The sequence below is a fragment of the Xyrauchen texanus genome, chromosome 1 (assembly GCF_025860055.1).
Source record: "Xyrauchen texanus isolate HMW12.3.18 chromosome 1, RBS_HiC_50CHRs, whole genome shotgun sequence".
In the NCBI taxonomy this organism is placed as follows: Eukaryota; Metazoa; Chordata; class Actinopteri; order Cypriniformes; family Catostomidae; genus Xyrauchen; species Xyrauchen texanus.
Genome location: NC_068276.1, coordinates 45,198,982 through 45,219,884, shown reverse-complemented (window position 1 = coordinate 45,219,884; position 20,903 = coordinate 45,198,982). Strand labels below are relative to the sequence as shown.

Below are 20,903 nucleotides of genomic sequence, written 5' to 3'. Positions count from 1 at the left end.
CGTAATGAAACGAGGGCAGGGGTGCACGCACTTCTTGAACTGTTCGGTGGCCATAATATTTTTAAATCAGACAAGCAACACCAAATAAGACAAACAATTTCAACATAGAGCGCTTGCTGAAGAGCGAAAGCTAATGTGTGTGTGTGTACCGGCGTCACTTTTATGCATCCGGTTATGCCGTCACATGTTACGTCATGACGCAACACCAATCAAGATTGGAATAGTTTCATTCATGATTCAGAGGCGCACGCTAAGGAGCGTTCCCCAAAGAGTCGTTTTCAACGACGCAGTGCGAGTTCCCTCGGAAGGGAACAACTTTAATATTAAAGGGATCTTTCTTACCTATCAAAAGAAACTTACACATCTCGCTTACAGTCCAATAAACATAACCCAAACAGTGTTCCAAAGAAAACAGCATCCCCACTCCTTACTACTTCCATAAAAATTAACTAACACACCACACTCAAAGTTCAAATGAAGTCACAGGTTACCTTCTACAACTTGAGATAATATGAGTCAACAGTATCACAATATACATGCTGCACCACATTACAACACTTGTCTGGCCATCCCACTTAAGAACCAGGCACATCCAACCATTAGACAATCTCTTCCACTCCTCATCATTGATGACACCTTGTGACAATTAGTGGGACAAACAGCGAAGAGAGAGAGAGGGGGAAACCGAACTCAGGCACAAAACATTCACAGACAGGCAACATAAATAAACACACTTTAAAAAAATAAAAATAATTACATCTGCAACAGAACACCCCCACCATCAACTTTACAAACCTATCCTTTGTATACAAAGGATGGTCTTGTAAAGAATAGTGTAACAATCAAACCACATTTCAGCACTATTCACTCCAGATAGCGCATCTGCTATTACATTATCTGTCCCTTTATTATAGCGAATGTCCATGTTAAACTCTTGGACAATAAGAGACCAACACATCAATCTCTGGTTCGCATTAGACATTCTCAAGAAGACTAATGGGTTGTGGTCTGTATACACAACAGTTGGAATGTTACTACCGCCTAGGTACACTTCAAAATATTGAAGTGCCCATACCAATGCCAAGGCTTCTTTCTCAATGGTACTATAATGATACTGTGGTTGCAAGAACTTCTAAGAGAAGTAGCAAACTGGATGATCTATACCAGATGCATCTTCTTGCAATAGACTGCACCGGCACCTGTGCCACTCGCATCCACTTGCATTTTAAAAGACTGCGCAAAATCAGGCGCTGGGAGGACAGGGGCGTGACAAAGATTTTTAGCTGTCTCAAATGCATCTGTACACTCAGAGTTCTACATACATTTCTTTGAGGTGCTGAGGAGATTAATCAATGGAGTTACTAGTGTGGCAAAGTTCTGACAAAACCCTTGATAATAGCCAGCCATTCCTAGGAAACGTCGCAGTTCACACTTACTCTTTGGGGTGGGAAAGTCTAGAATGCTGATATTTTAGCTCCCACTGGGCATACTTGACCTTGACCAACTTGTTTTGTTAAATAGACAATACTCGCCTTTGCAAACTCAAACTTTGCAAGGTTCACGGTCAAGGAAGCATTCGGTAGTCTATTGTTCTCAAGTGGTCTTCCCAGCTTGCAGAATAAAATGACCACATCGTCAGGATATGCATCACAATTCGTTATTCGTGATAACACAGCCTTCTGGTTTTGTTTGACTATTAACTTTGCGATAGTCAGTGCAAAAGCTGAAGGTAGAATCTGACTTTGGCATGAGTAAGCAAGGTGAACTCCAGGGACTTAGGCTTGGAACAGCAAAACGATGGCATAATAGATATTCACCCTCTGATTTTATTACCTTGCTTTTCTTTGGATTTACTCAATATGAGTGTTGTTTCATCGGAATCGTGTCACCTACATCAATACCATGGCAAATTACATTAGTTAGAGTAGAGACATCCTAAAACAAACGAGAATGTGTCTCAATTAGCTCAACTACATCTTCCAGTTCCAATTCCGATAGATGAGAGGTACGACTTCAAATCATTCAAGTTAGTGGAGTTGGGCAATCGAGCACTTGACATTGGGAAATATTTGACCTCCAATTCATCCTCCTCTGGCAAATAGACAGATGACAACAGGGGTGGCTGGTTTAGCTGAACTCACAGAGAGAATTTATTTTCAACATGTGACAAATTCTTGACTTTTTTTCTACATTGCGGGGTCCGAATTATGTAGTTAGTTTCAGTTACCTTTTGTTCAACCACGTAAGGGCCACTAAACTTGGCTTGTAACGAGGAACCAGGGGCAGTGAGTAATGGAAGTACAAGATCACCCCTCTGAAAGCTTCGTGATATGCTTTCCCGGTCAAAGCATCTCTTCAGCTTGCTTTGTGTGGTAGCTAAATTTTCGTTTGCGACTTTACAAGCAGTTTGAAGTCGATCACGGAAGGATTGTACATAATCTGACACAGAGATGGGCACACTTCTCCTAGTAAGTAGCTGTTCACTGACCAATTTTAGAGGTCCTCTAACAGTGTGAACAAACACTAATTCAGCAGGGCTGAATCCCAGGGATTCTTGTACAGTTTCTCTGATTGTGAACATAAGTAGTGAGAGACTTTCCACCCAATCCCTACCTGAAGCTACGCAGTATGTGCGGAGCATAATTTTAAGGGTTTGATGGAAACATTCTAAAGCACCCTGTGATTCCGGTGGTACACGCTAAATAACTGGGGATTTATTCCTAGTAAATCCTCTGTGCGAAAAGCTTAGATGTGAAGTTAGTTCCCTGATCTGTTTGTATGAATTTGGGTGGACCAAATATCATACAAAACATCACAATTTATTTTGCCACTGCTTTCGCTTTGAGGATACGCAACTTAATAGCCTCTGGAAAACAAGTATTTTCACAAATTATAGTCAATATATAAGTATGCCCAGACTAATATCTCGGCAAACATCTGACACAATCAAATATTAGTCTCTCAAATGGTTCTTCCACAACAGGAATCAGATTCAGATGCGCTGGTGGAATAACCCGATTTGGCTTTCCGGCAAGCTGAAATGCATGAAGTTTGACAAAAACGAGAAACATCAGATCTTATTAGAAGATCTGATCTTAAAAGAAATAGCGAGAAATTATATGGTACGTTTTCGTGACACCTAAGTGACCAGAAAGTACAAGCTTGTGAGCCTATTTTAGTATCTCTGAATGATAACTTAAAGGCAGCCCTAGCTGGTAAGCTGCTTCACCAGGGGTCAAATGAGGCTTCCATCGAGGCCCTCATCCCAATAATATGTTACACTAGCGTTAGGATGTTTGTCCATATCTACCATATGCTGAATACAATTCAGGAGCGTGGAATCGGCTTGTGTAGGCTTCAGCTAACGAATCTTTGAATTTCTCCAAACATCAAATGTTGTCAAAGGTTTGTGCAGAATCTACAGAGTTAATTGACAGTTTACAATCGACTGGGATTGAAGAGGAAACCATAAACGAATCAGAAAGGTCCTCAACATCCAATGTTCGGGCCGGACCATGAGTAACTGCACAAGCAGGAAATGCAGAGGGAAAGTTTTCTGCTAGACCTGACTGATCATAGGGGTTATGTTTGTCTGCCACTATCAGTTGGGCAAAGACTATCATTTGGGGAAATTATTTGGCAGGTGGCACAGACACCACTGACAGGCAATTCAGATCGCACTTCAATCCTCACTAATCCTGTAACAAGATCAGATTTCAAATAAACATGCAATGGAACGTTAACACAGCCTAACTCAATTCCTTTCACCAAAACATCAGTACCTGTGTAGGTTTCTGAAGAAAAGGGTAAGGTGCTCTCAAAAATGATGTAGTAGCTCTAGTGGCTCTTAACATTGTAATGGTTGTAGGCTCTGCAGCAGTAGAGACAGATTAATCCAGTCAATATTAAAGGATCATACAAGACAGCTTCTAACACATATGTCTGGAAATAACATTTCCAAAACAAGTTATGCGTGAGAACAAATTCATCTGCGAAAACATTTTCGCAGCAAACAGTTTTTAAACTCTTCGAGCAGAATTAACTCTTGAAGTTGCTCTCGAGTCATGACTCTGCTAGAGTAGCACCATTTTAAAAAAAAAAAACCTTGACAAAAGTCTGTTTAAAAGTTTTAACATGCTTTCTGAATTTTTGACAGCATGCTTCTAGCACTAGCTCATATGCTCTCAATACAGCTATTTTGATGGCATCATAATCTAGCGATTCCTCCAATGATAAAGCAAAGCACACCTCCTACGCTTTACCGATTAGACTACACTGGATCAATAATGCCCACATATCTTTCATCCACATTAACTTCGCAGCGACACGTTCGAAAACCGTAAAATAAGTCCAGCTTCCTGAAACTGAGGCACAAGCCTCATTCTTGCTAACATGAAATTCAAAAGTAGATGCAGCAGTTCCAAGACCAGCATCAAGGGAGTAACCGGTCACATCAGGAGAAGATGGAGTACGTAGTTGTAGTGCTTTCTCAATATCGAATATTTTGTTGAGCTTTCCTGATATCGGTTTCTAGGCTTAAAACAGCATCCATTGTATTCCGACCCACCCTAAATCCACTCTAGTATGGCGATAGAAGTCCTTTTATTTCCAATATATAGTTTAGTCGATGAATAATAATTGTTTTCCATCTGTTTACATAAATTAGAATTTATATGCAATTAGCATATATTTAATCAGGATGGATTTGTCCTTTCCAGGATTGCCTACTGGTACTATTGTTCCATGCTTCCATGAAAAAGGGAGCTTTCCTGTATTCCATATCTTGTTAAAAAGATTTTAAATAATTTTTAAAGATCTATCTGATAAATGTTGGATCATTGCATAACATATATCATCTCTTCCAGGAGGTGTATGTTTAACTTCCCCTAGAGCCATCTTTAATTCACATATAGTAAATTCTGTGTCTAAAGTGTCGCCAGAAGGATTCCTTTTCGTCATCACATCTGGGTGCTGATTCTTATTCTGATTTCTATACTTTTTAATATACTCGGATACATCATCATCACTATGGACTTTAACAAATACTTCAGCCAACATTTCAGCTTTTTCATTATCTGTCACAGCCATTCCTCTGTCATTTATAAAAAACCGGGAAAGTTTTATTTCTATATATTCCTCCCATTTTTCTTATTGAACCCCATACTTCGCTTATGTCAAGATCTTCTATTGTATTACACCAATCTCTCCATTACTACTTTTAGCTGCTCAAAATATTATTCTTACTTCAGCTTGTGCTTGCTTATATTTAATGCAAATCTTAAATTACATATGTTTATTTTTATTTTTCTAAATGATTTATTCTTATTTTGTACAGCATTACTACATTGTTCTGTCCACCAAGGAACTGCTTTTCTCTTTTTACATTGTCCCTTTTTTCCTATAACAGTAGCTGTTACATCATACAATACGTTACATATTTTATCATTACATTCATCTATGTCCAGCATCATATTTAGTTCCACTGCTGTTAGTTCTACCTCACTTAGATATTTGTATGCATCGCAGTTTGCTTTATTAAATCTCCATCTTGGAGATAAAAATCACCTTTTGCTCAAATACACTCATCCCTACCTTACATATAATTATATAGTGATCACTATCCATATTATTATCTTCCCAAACGTTCCATACACATACTTGCTAGCTCTTCAGAAACCAAAGTTAAATCTATAGCTGACCCAATTCCACATACCAAACCTATTCTTATGTTTCTACCATCATTTAAACATACTAATCCAATACTGTCTATTATTTATTCTACAACATCCCCATTATGATCATCATTACCATTTCCCCATAAAGTGCTATGTGCATTAAAATCTCAACACCAAATTATTTTATGATAGCCTGACCCAATAACATTTTCTAATTCTTTACATAGCCTACTAAAAGGATTATAATTATGTATTACTGATTTTTTTTTGCTTTTCTGCATACATGTATATATAACCACTAATTCATATTCTTCAATCTCATTAATAATTAATTTATTAGTGGCCACCCCACCTCCATTTCATGTCCTTCTATCTTTCCTTACAATGTTATATCCTTGCAGAACAACATATTATTGAGGTTTTAACCATGTTGCTTGTAAACTAATTATATTTGGTTTTGCATCCTGTTGATCTATAAACTTTATAAATTCTGGTCCATTTGCAATAAGACTTCTGGCAGTCCATTGCAGAATCATTAAAACCATTATTATTATGAACTTCCACATGTTTTTTGAGTACTTGTTGAGTCTAGCATTTCATTTATTTTTTCCAAAGTTACTCCTGCTACATTCAAGTATCTCTCTGCTGCCCTTATTTATTTCTCCTAATGCTTTTTTCAGAGCTTTGGTCAGTTTAATTGGGTTAATCGTCATGCTTGGTCCTGCGAATTTCAACATTACTTCAACTTCTATGTTTTTCCTACTCACGTGATCCTCCTTTCCACTATCCGTATATATGATCCTTGAATACTGGTTTTCTTTCTTTTCCGATTAACTATTTTCCACCATTCATTCCCTCCAGCACTTCTGCTACACGATTCATCCTCCATTTCCAGATCATTGCCAGAACTACCATAATTTCCTATCATCAGTGCTCCAGTCACAGTCCAGTGCTGTCAACCGCCAATCCTACTCGATCCAGACCGACGGTCACCCAAGTGACTTCTCCATAGCCATCCTGCTTAAGAAGCCAGGCACATCCACCCATTAGCCATTATGCTTCCACTCCTCATCATTGATGACACCTGGTGACAATTAGTGGGACAAACAGCGAAGAGAGGGAAACAGAACACAGGCACAAGCACAAAACATTCACAGACAGTCAACATAAATAAACATACATTTACAAAGTAAAAAAATAATTACATCTGCAACATATTTACATATAATTATGTGAATAATTGACATGAAAGTTTGAAGCATTGTCATCAGTGTCCTGCAGTGTGACACTTTCTTCCTCTTACTATTTTAAACAACATTATATGATCTCGTAAAGCTATATATACATATATAATATCTGATAATAATTTCCACAACCTCATATTAACTAAGACAAGTGCATTTGCACTTCTAGAAAAAGGTTGAAAGGTGATTAAGATCATTATGCTAACTTGTCACAGCAACTACAATGCACACTTTCCCTTGTACTTTCATGTGCATTTTAACCTAACAAATGCATGTTGGGGAAAAAAGTTTTCGGACATGTTATTTGTCTGAGCTATAAAGTGCTTATTTTAGTGCTTTCTCAAAAAAAATACACTCATCACATTTACAGTGTTTTTATATGTTTTAAAGTTATGATAATTTTTGAACTAGCATGTTGACTAGCAGTTAAGAATTATTATTATTACTTTTTTTTTCAACATTAAAATTTGAAATTGTGCCGGAAAATGAAGACAATGAGCCAATGTGTTATTGTGTGGTGTGTGATGTGTGCCGCTCTGGGCCAAAAAGTCCAGGGCCACTCTTTAGTCCCAGTCTGCCCTGCCAAATCCAGACAGGTTATCTTTTGGGCCACTTACATGGGCAACCTAGCATGCATCTGTACGTCGTTTTAGATCTATCTGCCAAAAGACTTCTTCGAAATGTAAAAATGGATAGATTTATGTTGTGAAATTCTTACATTTTTATAATCGGATTCCGCTATGAATTCACCATGGATCCTGAATTGGAATAGTATTTCCTGCTATTTTTTTAAGTAGTATCCGATTCGTGGCAGATCGTTCTTTTGAACCGATTCTTTTTGATGATTCGATCAAACCGATTTGCAAAGTTTCTGTAGCTCATCCAGCTGTAAGTGATTACTTTGTTTAGGGGTAAAACTATGAAATGAGCACACTTCATATAATTAATCATAAGCATAATTAATATTAATATCGGCAACACTTTTGTTAGTGAAATAATAATATTATTAACAATAAACCAAATTAAATGCAATCTTATTGACATAATAGTGATAAACAGAAAATCTACTACATAAAATTAAACGTAAAATGCCACGCGAGGACTTCTGAGAACACGTTTGAGGGATGAATTGTTTATGAACCATCCGAACGAAACGATTCGCTCAAATAAATAGGACTTCCCAACCTCCTTTTCAAATGCATTCGAAATCTGATATTTTCAAAGCTCATCAATATTCCACCAATCGTTGTCCTCGGTGCGAGGCTCCTGAGACCGCCCTCGCCAAAGACCACGCCTCCAGATCGAGGATCCTCCTGCTGAGGTTGTTTTCCCATGTTAGCCAATTAGCAACCTAGCATGCAATTTGAGGTCTGGCGACTCGACTGGATGGTGGCTACGTGTATTTTAATTTGCCACTCAAGCCTGAATGCGACACAGTTCAACGTTTGAGAGCGTTCTTGCCAAGCTTTCTCGACTTTGATTCCTCGGCGTGAACGGTGTGAAGTGATCCGGAGAGTTTGTTGCGGGGTGAGTTGGTTACTGTTGTGTGCTAGCGGACGCTCGCTAGCTGCCGCCGTCGTCTTACTGCTTCATCCAGGCTAAAAGTAGCTAACTCTCATACTTCATGACACTTGCACCGCTGTCCTTACAAAAATTAGAATAGAAAATAGTAAATATGAGATTGTGAAATTATTTCGAGCTCTTTTGAGGTGATGCATGTCACAGCAGTGGTTATATAAAGTATTTGTCGAGGCGCGAACTAGCCGCGCTTAGCTTGACTGGCTAGTTTAGTTTTCAAATGCTGTGTTCATCACCTGCTCAATATGGATATCTGGCTATAATCCAGTGCCTTTGAACTGTCAGCGATCAGAATATGTTTATCAGTGTATCCTGGGCTACTGCATAACGGTGCTGCTTTAATCAGTGACCAGTTATATGTGCTTACCGGTAGAAATCGTTCTGCTGGACTTCCTGATTTGTAGCTTGAGACAATTGGCAGCGACGAGTACTAGCTAGGCTTCCTTTTCACATTTTATCGGTGTCAAATGATTTAATAGGCGGTTTTAGTTGTGTGTTGATTAATTGGGGAGGATGTAGTGATCGGTTCACGTTTATTTGGGGGCCGATCCGTGTGTTTTGGTCCGTGCTCTGCCCGTGTTTGCTCATCGGATAGAGGCGGTTACTGCTCGCTGCTCTCGTTACGCCTCAAAGACGTCCAAGAAGCTTTATAGTATTAACAAAAATCGTTAACATTGTCGAAGCTTTAGTAAACATGCATACATTTTGTCATAATATAATGGCATCCGATTGAGTTATACTATGCACACACATATGTAATAAGTGTGTTATAGAGTGTGTAGGTCAGTGTTTGATGTGTGGTTCTCAGGCCCGACACACACTCATGAGGAGGATAAACTGTCCGGTCGGTCGAAAGAAAGTTTTGCCATTCAAAGTTAGAAATCACGCATGCCCTTGCATGTTTCACCTCAGCACAACTGTTTACACGCTACCACCTGCTTCCGCACTTTTATTGAAAGCCCGTCACGTATTTACAGAGAAAGTTGTAAACCCTTTTTATTCGTCGGACTTTTGTCGCAGCCTGCGTGTCAATAAAGGCAAAAGCTCATAACGTTGTTGTATCTGTTTCTGCCGATCTGCGCTAAACTCCACCGGTAAATGACTGGACAGGGTAAAATTGAAGGAAAAAAGAAAAACAGTGAGCGTCCTGTCAGGAAATTTGACCGGTGCACAAACTACTTATAAACGATGTAAAAAAAAAAAGTTGAGCCTCACCGTAGACTGGTGACGCGTTTTGTTTGTTTTTTTCCAAGAGTTTGTAATTAAAACTATTATGCAATAATAAATGGCATTATATATTTGTTTAATACGGTGTCTCAGTGCTGCCAAGTACTTATTTTTTTTTCCCGCTCAATTATGTCTTAAAAACTACATCTTTTCTTATAATAACAAGATGCTATGTCTAAAAAAAAAAAAGTCATCTTTTCTCGTAATAACAAGGTAATATCTCGTTAAAACGGCATTTTCTCGTAATAACAAGATATTATGTCGTAAAAACGTAATCTTTTCTCGTAATGGCAAGATGTTATGTTGTAGAAACTACATCTTTTCTCATAATAACAAGATATCTGGTAAAAATTAAAAATTTTCGTAATAGCAAGATACTATGTCTTAAAAACAACATTTTCTCGTAATAAGATAATAATGTTATAAAAAATAAAAATGTCTTGCGTGGTTACCATGGCAGTTATTTTAAATTATTAATCTTTATTTTCTTCTCTGTTTAAGCCATATATAAATGTTATAATGAGGAATTAAACAAATAACACATGAAGGGCATGGTTTTTGTGAATCAGTTGTTGAGCTGGAAATTGAAATACAATGAATTAAATTATTATTATTATCTCACTCAATAAAATAACTTTTACTTTAATGCATTTAATTTCATAATCAAATTGAGAATGGAGTAATCTTCAATAAAATAAAAAATTATCTTAAAAATATGCTAAAATACACTGTAAGGTCATTTAGATTCAGCAAGTTCATCAAAATGTTTTATTAATTGCACACTTTATTAAGCAGCAAATAAAATATCCACTAAAAACAATATTTTATTTTGTTAATGTCATTACAATGTCTCAAAGTTGTATTAATTTAAATGCTAAACAAAATACTGGATTGCATATATTTGATGTCTAAAGAATATTTTTTTCCTGTCTCTCCTTTCCTCCCTAATTTAGAAATGCCCAATTCCCAATGCGTACTATGTCGTCATGGTGGTGTAGTGACATGCCTCAATGTTGGTGGCGGAGGACGGATCTCAGTTGCCTCTGCGTCCGAGTCTCCACTCATTTTATCTTGTGGCTTGTTGAGCGTGTTACCGCGGAGACATAGCGCTTGCGGAGGCTTCACGCACAACTAACCATGTGCCTCACTGAGAGCAAATCACATTATAGCGACCACGAGGTGGTTACCCCATGTGACTCTACCCTGCCTAGCAACCGGGTGAATTTGGTTGCTTCGGGGACCTGGCTGGAGTCACTCAGCATGCCCTGGATTCGACCTTATGACTCCTGGGGTAGTAGTCAGCATATTTACTCGCTGATCTAACCAGGCCCCCTCGATATCTAAAATGTATTGATGCTTGACAAGTGCACTAATGATCATGGTGTCCTTTATCATATGCTGGCTGGGTTTCCAATAACGTTGCAACTTAAGCTTTTTCCATCATCTTAACTAACATTGCTACTTATTTTAAAATGGAGTCATGCCTGTTCTAGTAATGCCTGTTTCCCAAACCAGAACATATCACTATAACCTCAGTCCTGCGTTAAGGGAGCTGTCTGGTCCGAAGGTGCTGAAACGTTTGAAAATAATGCAGGAACGATGACAAGCATAAAAATTGCCTGCAACAGCCCCTTTCACACATGCAACCAGGTAAATTACTGAAAAATTGTTGGGTTGCCTTTACTGGCAAATATACCACATCACAAAACCATCAGGAAATCTACAATACAACTTCTCATTAAGGAAAATTGCCAGAGCAAAATTGACTAGTATTTTTGAAATGGTTTGTTCACACATGACCTCTAACCTGAAAAATTTCGTACATTTTCTGGAAAAGGCTGTATGTGTGTGAAATGGGCTCTTGTCGAGGCCACAAATGTACTTTAGAGATTTAAGTGCTACTATAATGTGCTTCGGGAAACCCAGCCAGTATCATTTTCAACATGATCTGTTTGATAAGTGACCGATGACAGTCTTGCATTATTAGGGGTCAAGCCCTGAAAGGGTTAGATTTCTGCCTAACTAGATTTTCTGCCATTTTGAATTTTAAGGAAATGTTTTCACTACTCCTACAATTTTGTCCGATTTCCACCAAAATAGTTTTAAAGCTATCGTGAGATAGAGCTACACAAAAGTTATCACAATTTTTTTTATGTTTGAAATCGTTCCTGAGAAATGGATTCACGAAATTGATGGCGAGCACACCAAAATGGACTTCATGCTGTATCTCTGCAACACTTTGACGGATTGTGACAACTTAGTATGTGTCATTGCCATCATGCCTTGAGGTCACCTGCAGCGTTTTGCCGTACTGTCCCCTACTGGTGAGGAGATATAAAAAACAGCTATTTTGGCTTATGACTCTTGAACTCAGTCTCTTTAGATTCAATGGAACATTCTGAGTCAAACGTTACCCAATTTTCCCCATGTCAGACATTTTGAGCATCGACCATTTTGAAAATGCATTTTTTTTTATGAACGCATTGGCATATCGTTTGTATGTGTCATTAGGACCATGCCCTGAAGGTGCCTGAGAAGTTTGGTTCCGGCGCCACCTAGTGGTGGAAAAATGTTTAGCTTTGGGAGCTTTTAAGTTTTAGTGGGGTTGGGCTACCTTCACAGGACTGGTCTTGTTAATTTCGGGAGGACTTGCTGAGCGCAACAATACCATATTTCCTATGGTTCGCCTTATGGCCTGTTGCCACATCGAAAATAGTTCTGAAACTACTTTAAAGGGCACCTATTATGGCATTTAAAATGTTCCTAATATTGTTTTGGGAGTCCCCAACAACAGTTTTACATGCATGCAATGACAAAAAACACTTTTGTTCTCTTATAATATGCATTTATGTTTACCTGATTTGCTCACCGACTCCCAAATGATTTGTTCAACGACTCATTTTTCCAAACCCCTCCTTTGCGTGACGCTAATCTGCGGTGATTGGTCAGATGACCCAGTCAGTTGTGATTGGTGTACTCTGTGTAGAGATTGTTGGAAACGGAACGCCCATCACCGCTTTGTAGTAAAAAAATCTAAATCAGAGAAGGAATTTGAGTTGATTTATGTTAGCGATCATAGCCCAAAGTTCGGTGGTAAACACCCAATCAGTTATTGTTTGCGTTAGCCCAACGCATAAACATATTGGTAAAGCACTGCATTACTACAAGTTATTGCTCTATTCTTTATGACAACTCCAATAACATCGACAAACATTTCACATATTTCTAAAAAATTGACATTGGAGACCTAGAAGCTGCGCTGAGCGTAACTTACACAACACACACAAATACTTATTAAGCATGCTAAAAAACACATAAAAGCAACAATTATTAATAATACTTACAGGTTGTGATTCGGAGGAGGAAGCTGATCCAAATAAACTTGGTACTGAACCTTCCTTCAGTATCAACTGGCTCGCGAATCCACACTTGAAAGCATTCATGTTCGTAAAGCAATCGTCATTAAAATGACGCGAACACAGCACAAGGTTCGGGCTATACTTGTGTGGTATAGTTGTAAATATAAACTCTAGCCACTGATTCTTCACATGCTCGTCCCTGGGCAGTGAAAAAAGTTCGCTTTTGATATGCACTTCAGAACACAGCGTCTTGTTGTCGACAAGATGTTTTCAAGTTTTCCCTGGTGTCTGCGCGCGCAATGAGTGGGCACGGCCAATTTGATAATTTTTCGTCTTGACATCACAACGATAAGGAAAATGACTCGTTGGAAAATCGATTCATTACATTGACTCAGAGTCGACTCCTACTTTTGAGAGACAATAACTTTTTTTACGGTGAACTTTCATATATAAAACTTTGCAGGATGTTTTTGTTCACATAAATCTATGTTATACACTACATGAAAGGTAATTTTCAAAATTCCATAATAGGTGCCCTTTAAAGAATTGCTTCAAAGAGGTTTGTCCGATTGGAATGAAACTACCAAAATAATAAGCGTCATTTGTTGAAAGAAAACATGGCAAATTTATGCTCGTAAATGTAAAATCAGGCTGATGGATTTTAAAAGTGGTCTCTGCTTGTATGTAAATTGATAACTCTTAAGTGAAATTTGATATTTTCACCAAACTTGTCACATTTAAATAAGGGCTCAACCTGAGAACACACAGAAAAAATTGCGGGTTTGGCCATTTGGTGGTGGTATAACAGGTAACAATATGAAAGTAGCTCTAAATATAGAAACATTGGTCCGGTTAATTGAAAAATCTGCATGTAGTGTCTTTGGATTCAGTGTCTTTGTGGGAGTTGCCATCATTGACCATGAGGACAGTTGCATATCGTCACCTTCCTAAAATAATTGCCTAAGTCATTTTTTGACAAAAATGATTTTTTTGCATAAGTCATCTCCTCATGATGCTGGCCACCTTTGGTAAAATCGCCCACATCCTCAGTTGAACAGATCATGCAATTCTACCCCTATAGTATAATGGCCTATGTCAAGTGTGTGACTTAGGCCGTTTTATATTGAGAAACATGGCAGCCATTGGCCAATCATCAACAAATTTGACATTGAGCACACAAAAATGGACTTGAGGCTTTATGTTTGCATTTTTGTGTGACTGGACTTGTTAGATTGTGTGGGTCATGCAGAGAGAACAATGATGCCATGGTTGGCCATGTTTTGGTTTTATGTAAACATTTTGTTGTTGCTATTACATTTGTCCAATCAACATGAAATTGAAATCTGATTATTATTTGCAGACCATGTCTGAAAATAGCAAATATATTTTTGTTCTTTAGAATTGTTACACAAACAAATTGAAAGTACCAAATTTATAAAAAATACCAAAGATTAATTAAGGCTTTTGCATTTGCTTAGTAAAATGAAAATATTTTTAGGACCTTGCCCTGGTGGGTCATTGTGAATTCTAGATGCCCTGTTGTGCTTGCTTTAAATATTTCAATCAATTAGACGTTTTTTTAAAATTAAGTCAATTAATGTTTAAATTGGATTAAATATTGCATAGATGTCTATAAATGTATTGCATATAACTCTATGGATGTAAAAATTTACTTTTCCAATTTTTTCCAAGAAAATCCTTCAAAGTGCTTAAGAATACACAAAAACAATGTGTAGTGTGCGATACACAACCTTGAGTGAACTCTCTTTATCAATGTACTAATAGCCAGAAGAGCAAGCACTTTTGTTCTTCCGATGATAGAGATTTTAATGTGCAACTATTCAAGCAAATAGGGCAGTAGTGTATCTTGAGAAACATGGCCATAGATATTTGTTATTTATCTTTAACTCCTACAGCATTCATCAGAATTCTAACTTAAAACGTGTCACAATGCTTCTTTCATTGCTCATGATGCAGATAATTGGCTTGACCGGTGTTGCTGCTTGCAGCTGTATTTTTAATTAAAATTGCTACTTTTACAATTTTACACTATCATAACTTTTTAAGATCAATTTGTATTAGTGTTTGATAGTCTGGTATAGGTTTAATTTGGCAAAACTCAGGTTATTTTAAAGTCTCTTCAAATATTATTGTAATTTGATTGAATATTCAAAATAATTATAAAAAAAAAAAAAATTTGTTAATTAAATAAAAAATAATAATATTATACAGTGAGGAAAATAAGTATTTGAACACCCTGCTATTTTGCAAGTTCTCCCACTTCGAAATCATGGAGGGGTCTGAAATTGTCATCGTAGGTGCATGTCCACTGTGAGAGACATAATCTAAAAAAAAAAATCCAGAAATCACAATGTATGATTTTTTAACTATTTATTTGTATGATACAGCTGCAAATAAGTATTTGAACACCTGAGAAAATCAATGTTAATATTTGGTACAGTAGCCTTTGTTTGCAATTACAGAGGTCAAACGTTTCCTGTAGTTTTTCACCAGGTTTGCACACACTGCAGGAGGGATTTTGGCCCACTCCTCCACACAGATCTTCTCTAGATCAGTAAGGTTTCTGGGCTGTTGCTGAGAAACACGGAGTTTGAGCTCCCTCCAAAGATTCTCTATTGGGTTTAGGTCTGGAGGCTGGCTAGGCCACGCCAGAACCTTGATATGCTTCTTACAGAGCCACTCCTTGGTTATCCTGGCTGTGTGCTTCGGGTCATTGTCATGTTGGAAGACCCAGCCTCGACCCATCTTCAAAGCTCTAACTGAGGGAAGGAGGTTGTTCCCCAAAATCGTGCAGTCGCCCTGTCCTATGTGCAGAAAAACACCCCCAAAGCATGATGCTACCACCCCCATGCTTCTCAGTAGGGATGGTGTTCTTGGGATGGTACTCATCATTCTTCTTCCTCCAAACACGGTTAGTGGAATTATGACCAAAAAGTTCTATTTTGGTCTCATCTGACCACATGACTTTCTCCCATGACTCCTCTGGATCATCCAAATGGTCATTGGCAAACTTAAGACGGGCCTTGACATGTGCTGGTTTAAGCAGGGGAACCTTCCGTGCCATGCATGATTTCAAACCATGACGTCTTAGTGTATTACCAACAGTAACCTTGGAAACGGTGGTCCCAGCTCTTTTCAGGTCATTGACCAGCTCCTCCCGTGTAGTTCTGGGCTGATTTCTCACCTTTCTTAGGATCATTGAGACCCCACGAGGTGAGATCTTGCATGGAGCCCCAGTCCGAGGGAGATTGACAGTCATGTTTAGCTTCTTCCATTTTCTAATGATTGCTCCAACAGTGGACCTTTTTTCACCAAGCTGCTTGGCAATTTCCCGTAGCCCTTTCCAGCCTTGTGGAGGTGTACAATTTTGTCTCTAGTGTCTTTGGACAGCTCTTTGGTCTTGGCCATGTTAGTAGTTGGATTCTTACTGATTGTATGAGGTGGACAGGTGTCTTTATGCAGCTAACAACCTCAAACAGGTGCATCTAATTTAGGATAATAAATGGAGTGGAGGTGGACATTTTAAAGGCAGACTAACAGGTCTTTGAGGGTCAGAATTCTAGCTGATAGACAGGTGTTCAAATACTTATTTGCAGCTGTATCATACAAATAAATAGTTAAAAAATCATATATTGTGATTTCTGGATTTTGTTTTTTAGATTATGTCTCTCACAGTGGACATGCACCTACGATGACAATTTCAGACCCCTCCATGATTTCCAGATGAGAGAACTTGCAAAATAGCAGGGTGTTCAAATACTTATTTTCCTCACTGTATCCAACAAAACATAAATACAGCGCACTAAATTATCTTGAAAAATGAAATGAAGGCTAATTAAATAGTCAAGACCAATAGCTCCTAGATTTGTTACATTTAATTTAGCTTAAATACATGATATACTACTGTTGTTATTTTTAAAAATCTGTTTTAAAAGTATTGTTTTTCTTAATCAGTTTTTTGTTCTATTGTTTTTAATTTTTTTTCTATTTTTGCTTTCATTGTGTTTTTATTATTATTTTTTTATTATCTGTTCTAATTTGATTACAGACTGTTGATTTGTCTTGAATAATTACTTAAGAACTTCAAACAATGCTTAAAAAAACTATTATTATTATTTGTTGTAGCATAGGTATACTGTAGGAATGCTTGAGAATTGTCAAATTTCACTACCACCTATGTATGTAGTGTATGCAGATCTTGCTCTAATAGCAAATATGATCTCGTTCCATAATGTGAGTGCTCCTGGGCTACACTGTAGCCATATAAGCAGGTGGGCTGAGACATGTAAAGTGATACTTAGCCTAAGTTAATTCTCAGATGCTCAAACCATCTCACTAAAACGACAGAATGTCATTTTTATAACATAACTTACTGGTACTCGTTATTACAAGATGTTGTTTTTATGACATAACTATCTTGTTATTATGAGAAAAGATGTCATTTTTTTTAGGACATAATTGAGCGAAAAATAGTAAGTACATGGCAGCATTGTGTCACTGTAGTTTAATATGTACTGTTGGGCTCTTTTAGTTGTTAAGTTGAATCCTTTTATTTATTGTTTGTATAGTATAGTGCATACTCTACCAGTCAAATATAATTATGTATTACTAATTTCCACATTTTAGAATAATAGTAAATCAGTTAAAACAGTGGAAAACGCATGATGTATGGGAATTATGTAGTGAGTAAAAAAGTTAAACAAATCAAAACTGTTTTATATTGTAGCTTTTTTTTGTGGACATTTTATGCCTTTATTTGGCAGTGAAATTGTAGAGAAACAGGAAACGTGGGGAAAGAGAGTAGGGAAATGACATGGAGCAAATAGTCCTACCAGCCAGGAATCAAACCGGGGACTCACTGCTCATGGCATTTGCGCCCATGTGGTATGCGCCCTAACCACTCGGCTATCGGCATATCTATATATGCTGGGCACGTGTTGGCTGCTTTCCCTTTACTGTCTGATTTAAAAATACATATTTTTGTCAAAAATACAATTGTCCCTATGAATTTCATAAAAATATATATATATATATATATTTTTTTTTATTTTTATTTATTTTTTTTTTATGAAATTCATAGGGACAATTCTTAGTTGTCTGCAAAGCAAATTTCAAGCATTTATTTACTGTTCACAACCCATTCACATTGAAAGGTTGACTAATTCAGTCAAGTGTGTCCAAACGTTTGACTGGTAGTGTGTATATTTAGCAGGGATTTACATTGTTGAGTAGCCTACTTTTGTAGTTGAGTACTCTGAAGTTTGATTTTGTTGTAATTTGATCTAATATTTATTTTTTTAATGTTGCAAATTTAAGTAGCATATTAGAATCTCTGAATTTATCACATTTATTTTGAGACAAAATATTTATTTTTAATTTTCAGTTGTGTTTAATGTGATAAAAAAAATCAATAACTGTTCAATAAGTGAAAGGATAGGATTTGGGGTAAAAAAATCCCCACAGTTGAAGTGGCTAAAAGCCCCCCTTAAAACACATTGTTTTTCTAAAGTGGGGGGAAATAGATTTGTTGTAACGAATATTCAAAGTGGACTACTTGACTGATCCAATCACAATGGAGAATAATCTGTTTATAGAATACTTGAGATGTTATGAAATGGCAAATGTGATTGAAGTTAACAAGAACCCTTTTCTGATGTGGTTATTTTGAACAAGCCTCATCTTAATTTGCTACTCAAAAAGCAACTTGCTATTTGACAAGTATCTGCCTTGACGAATTATCAAGAAATTAACTATGCATTAATAAAAATAAAATTCACAGTAAAAAAAACATTTGCACTTGAAACCAATACTGACAGCGTCCAAATATATCACATTTTATCATTTGCTAATAAACATTATATCATTTCACATAATCGGCAGTGTTTTTAAGTGTCAACTAGCTGATGCAGCACGATTAATCAATTACTTGTGCACATCCCTAATATTTAGCAAAAGGTTTAAATGAAGATATCATCTGTTTGTTGTAGATTCCGCTGCTGTGAAGAGCATGAGTACGTAATGAAGCGGCGCTTGGAGGATCAGGAAACAGTGATCGGCACTCAGCGACGGCTCCCTGGAGGTGCGGACAGCTTTCAGCACCGCGTCCTCCTCAACTCTGCCTCCACCATGTACGAGACTGCACAGGACAACATGCAGCCATCGTCCAGCATGCAGTACCCTGTCTCTCAGACCTACCAGGTACCAAAATGCACACTTATTTTTGTGTTAATAACTACTATATGTAAATGCCTTGTGTTAAATCATGAAGTGAGCAATGAACTGATGCAAACTGCAGTTCATAAATTACATTTGGAGTATATATATATGTATATAACTAATTTCTGTGTGGCAAAAAGAAATACACCACTCACTTGCAATCTGTCTTGATAATTAGCTATTTCTACTTCTACTCCCAGCAGTTGTCGATGGCCCAGAGCTCTGGGGGAAATGGACACACCAGCAGTTCAGCTGTGCACAGTGGGCCTCATCTTCATGGACCAGCAGTCCAGTCTGTAGGCCAGGGTCACACTCCAATGACCCCGGCCTCTGCCCCAACACTTGGCCAACAGCAGTTTCAAAGACTTAAGGTAAGAAATCCATCAAGGACTCTCTAGAAGAGTGTAGAGTTTATTAAATGACCTGCACATTTAGGCAGAGTGCTGAAGAGCATTGTTGTGTGAGATCTGAGATGTTTGTAAATTTGATTTCAGGTTGAAGATGCTCTTTCCTATCTAGATCAAGTTAAGCTTCAGTTTGGCAATCAACCGCAGGTCTACAATGACTTCCTGGATATCATGAAGGAGTTCAAGTCTCAAAGGTCAGTTTGATTTTTGTTTTGTTTTGGAGCCTGGACTAGCATGACCACACCATGAATGGGATGATCTAGTTTCAGAGCGCCATGGGGACTTTGGCCATTGTGCGAAACCTGTCTTTTGGGGCTTTTCCACTGCACAGTACAACTCAACTTGACTCAGCTCACTTTTATGGGGTTTTCCACTGTGGCTAGTACCTGGTACCTGATACTTTTTTAGTGCCACCTTGGTCGAGGTTCCAAGCAAGCTGAGCCGATACTAAATGTGACGTCAAAATCCAGCAGATCACTGATTGGTCAGGGAGAATCAGAAAGCTCAGAAAAGTAAAGCGAGTAGAGTCGAATCATAACGTGCAGTGGAAAAGTGCCATTTGACGTTCCTTTGTGGCTGTTATTGTTCCATGAATACTCTTTATTTTCAATGTGACAAAGATAGGGATTCTTTGCTCCAGTTGGCCAAGCAAAAAAATTATATTTATTTTGTACAAGCAAAGTTTACTTTATGTAATTACTTAATGAATACTATTAGAACTAGGGCTGCAACAACTAATTTATATTTATTGAAAATGAAAATCACAACAACTAATTTCATTATCGATTAGTTGGATATATGTAGTGAGAACGGAGAAGCTACGTCAGTGATGTCACTTTACAGCCCAGTGAAAAATGTGTTACATGATAAAAACTTGATTGAAAAATGACGGAGACAAGTTCAAGCAAAAAAAAAAAAAGAAACATGGCCCAAGATGTCCAGCACATGAGAGCACTTTATTAATGCTTTAAATAAGATCAAAGTAGTTGCTGCTTCCGGTAATTTGAAAGAGGGTGTGTGCTGTTTGATGTGCTAAAGATTTGTTTCTCTCCAGTGCATAATTTACATTTTACTGCTATTTTCTATGTTTTATAATGTATACATTTAAAGAAATCAAATCAGGTGCGTCTTTTATATGTATAGAATTGTGAATTCAGGACAGTAAATCAAACCAAA

At 37.5% G+C, this 20,903-nt stretch overlaps 1 protein-coding gene across 2 annotated transcripts in view; it reads left to right on the top strand.

Moving 5' to 3' along the window:
• Window positions 1-8,276: 8,276 nt before the first annotated feature.
• LOC127660073 (paired amphipathic helix protein Sin3a-like) overlaps window positions 8,277-20,903 on the top strand; it is a 28,891-nt gene continuing 16,264 nt past the window's right edge. The window contains exons 1-4 of one of the 2 annotated variants that reach the window (XM_052150255.1): window positions 8,277-8,446; window positions 19,092-19,302; window positions 19,524-19,691; window positions 19,815-19,921. In XM_052150255.1, the coding sequence (XP_052006215.1) occupies window positions 19,123-19,302; window positions 19,524-19,691; window positions 19,815-19,921 (455 nt within the window). In that variant the 5' untranslated portion in view covers window positions 8,277-8,446; window positions 19,092-19,122. Of the gene's footprint in view, window positions 8,447-19,091; window positions 19,303-19,520; window positions 19,692-19,814; window positions 19,922-20,903 lie in introns of both variants that reach the window. The other variant, XM_052150177.1, reaches the window with a different exon arrangement.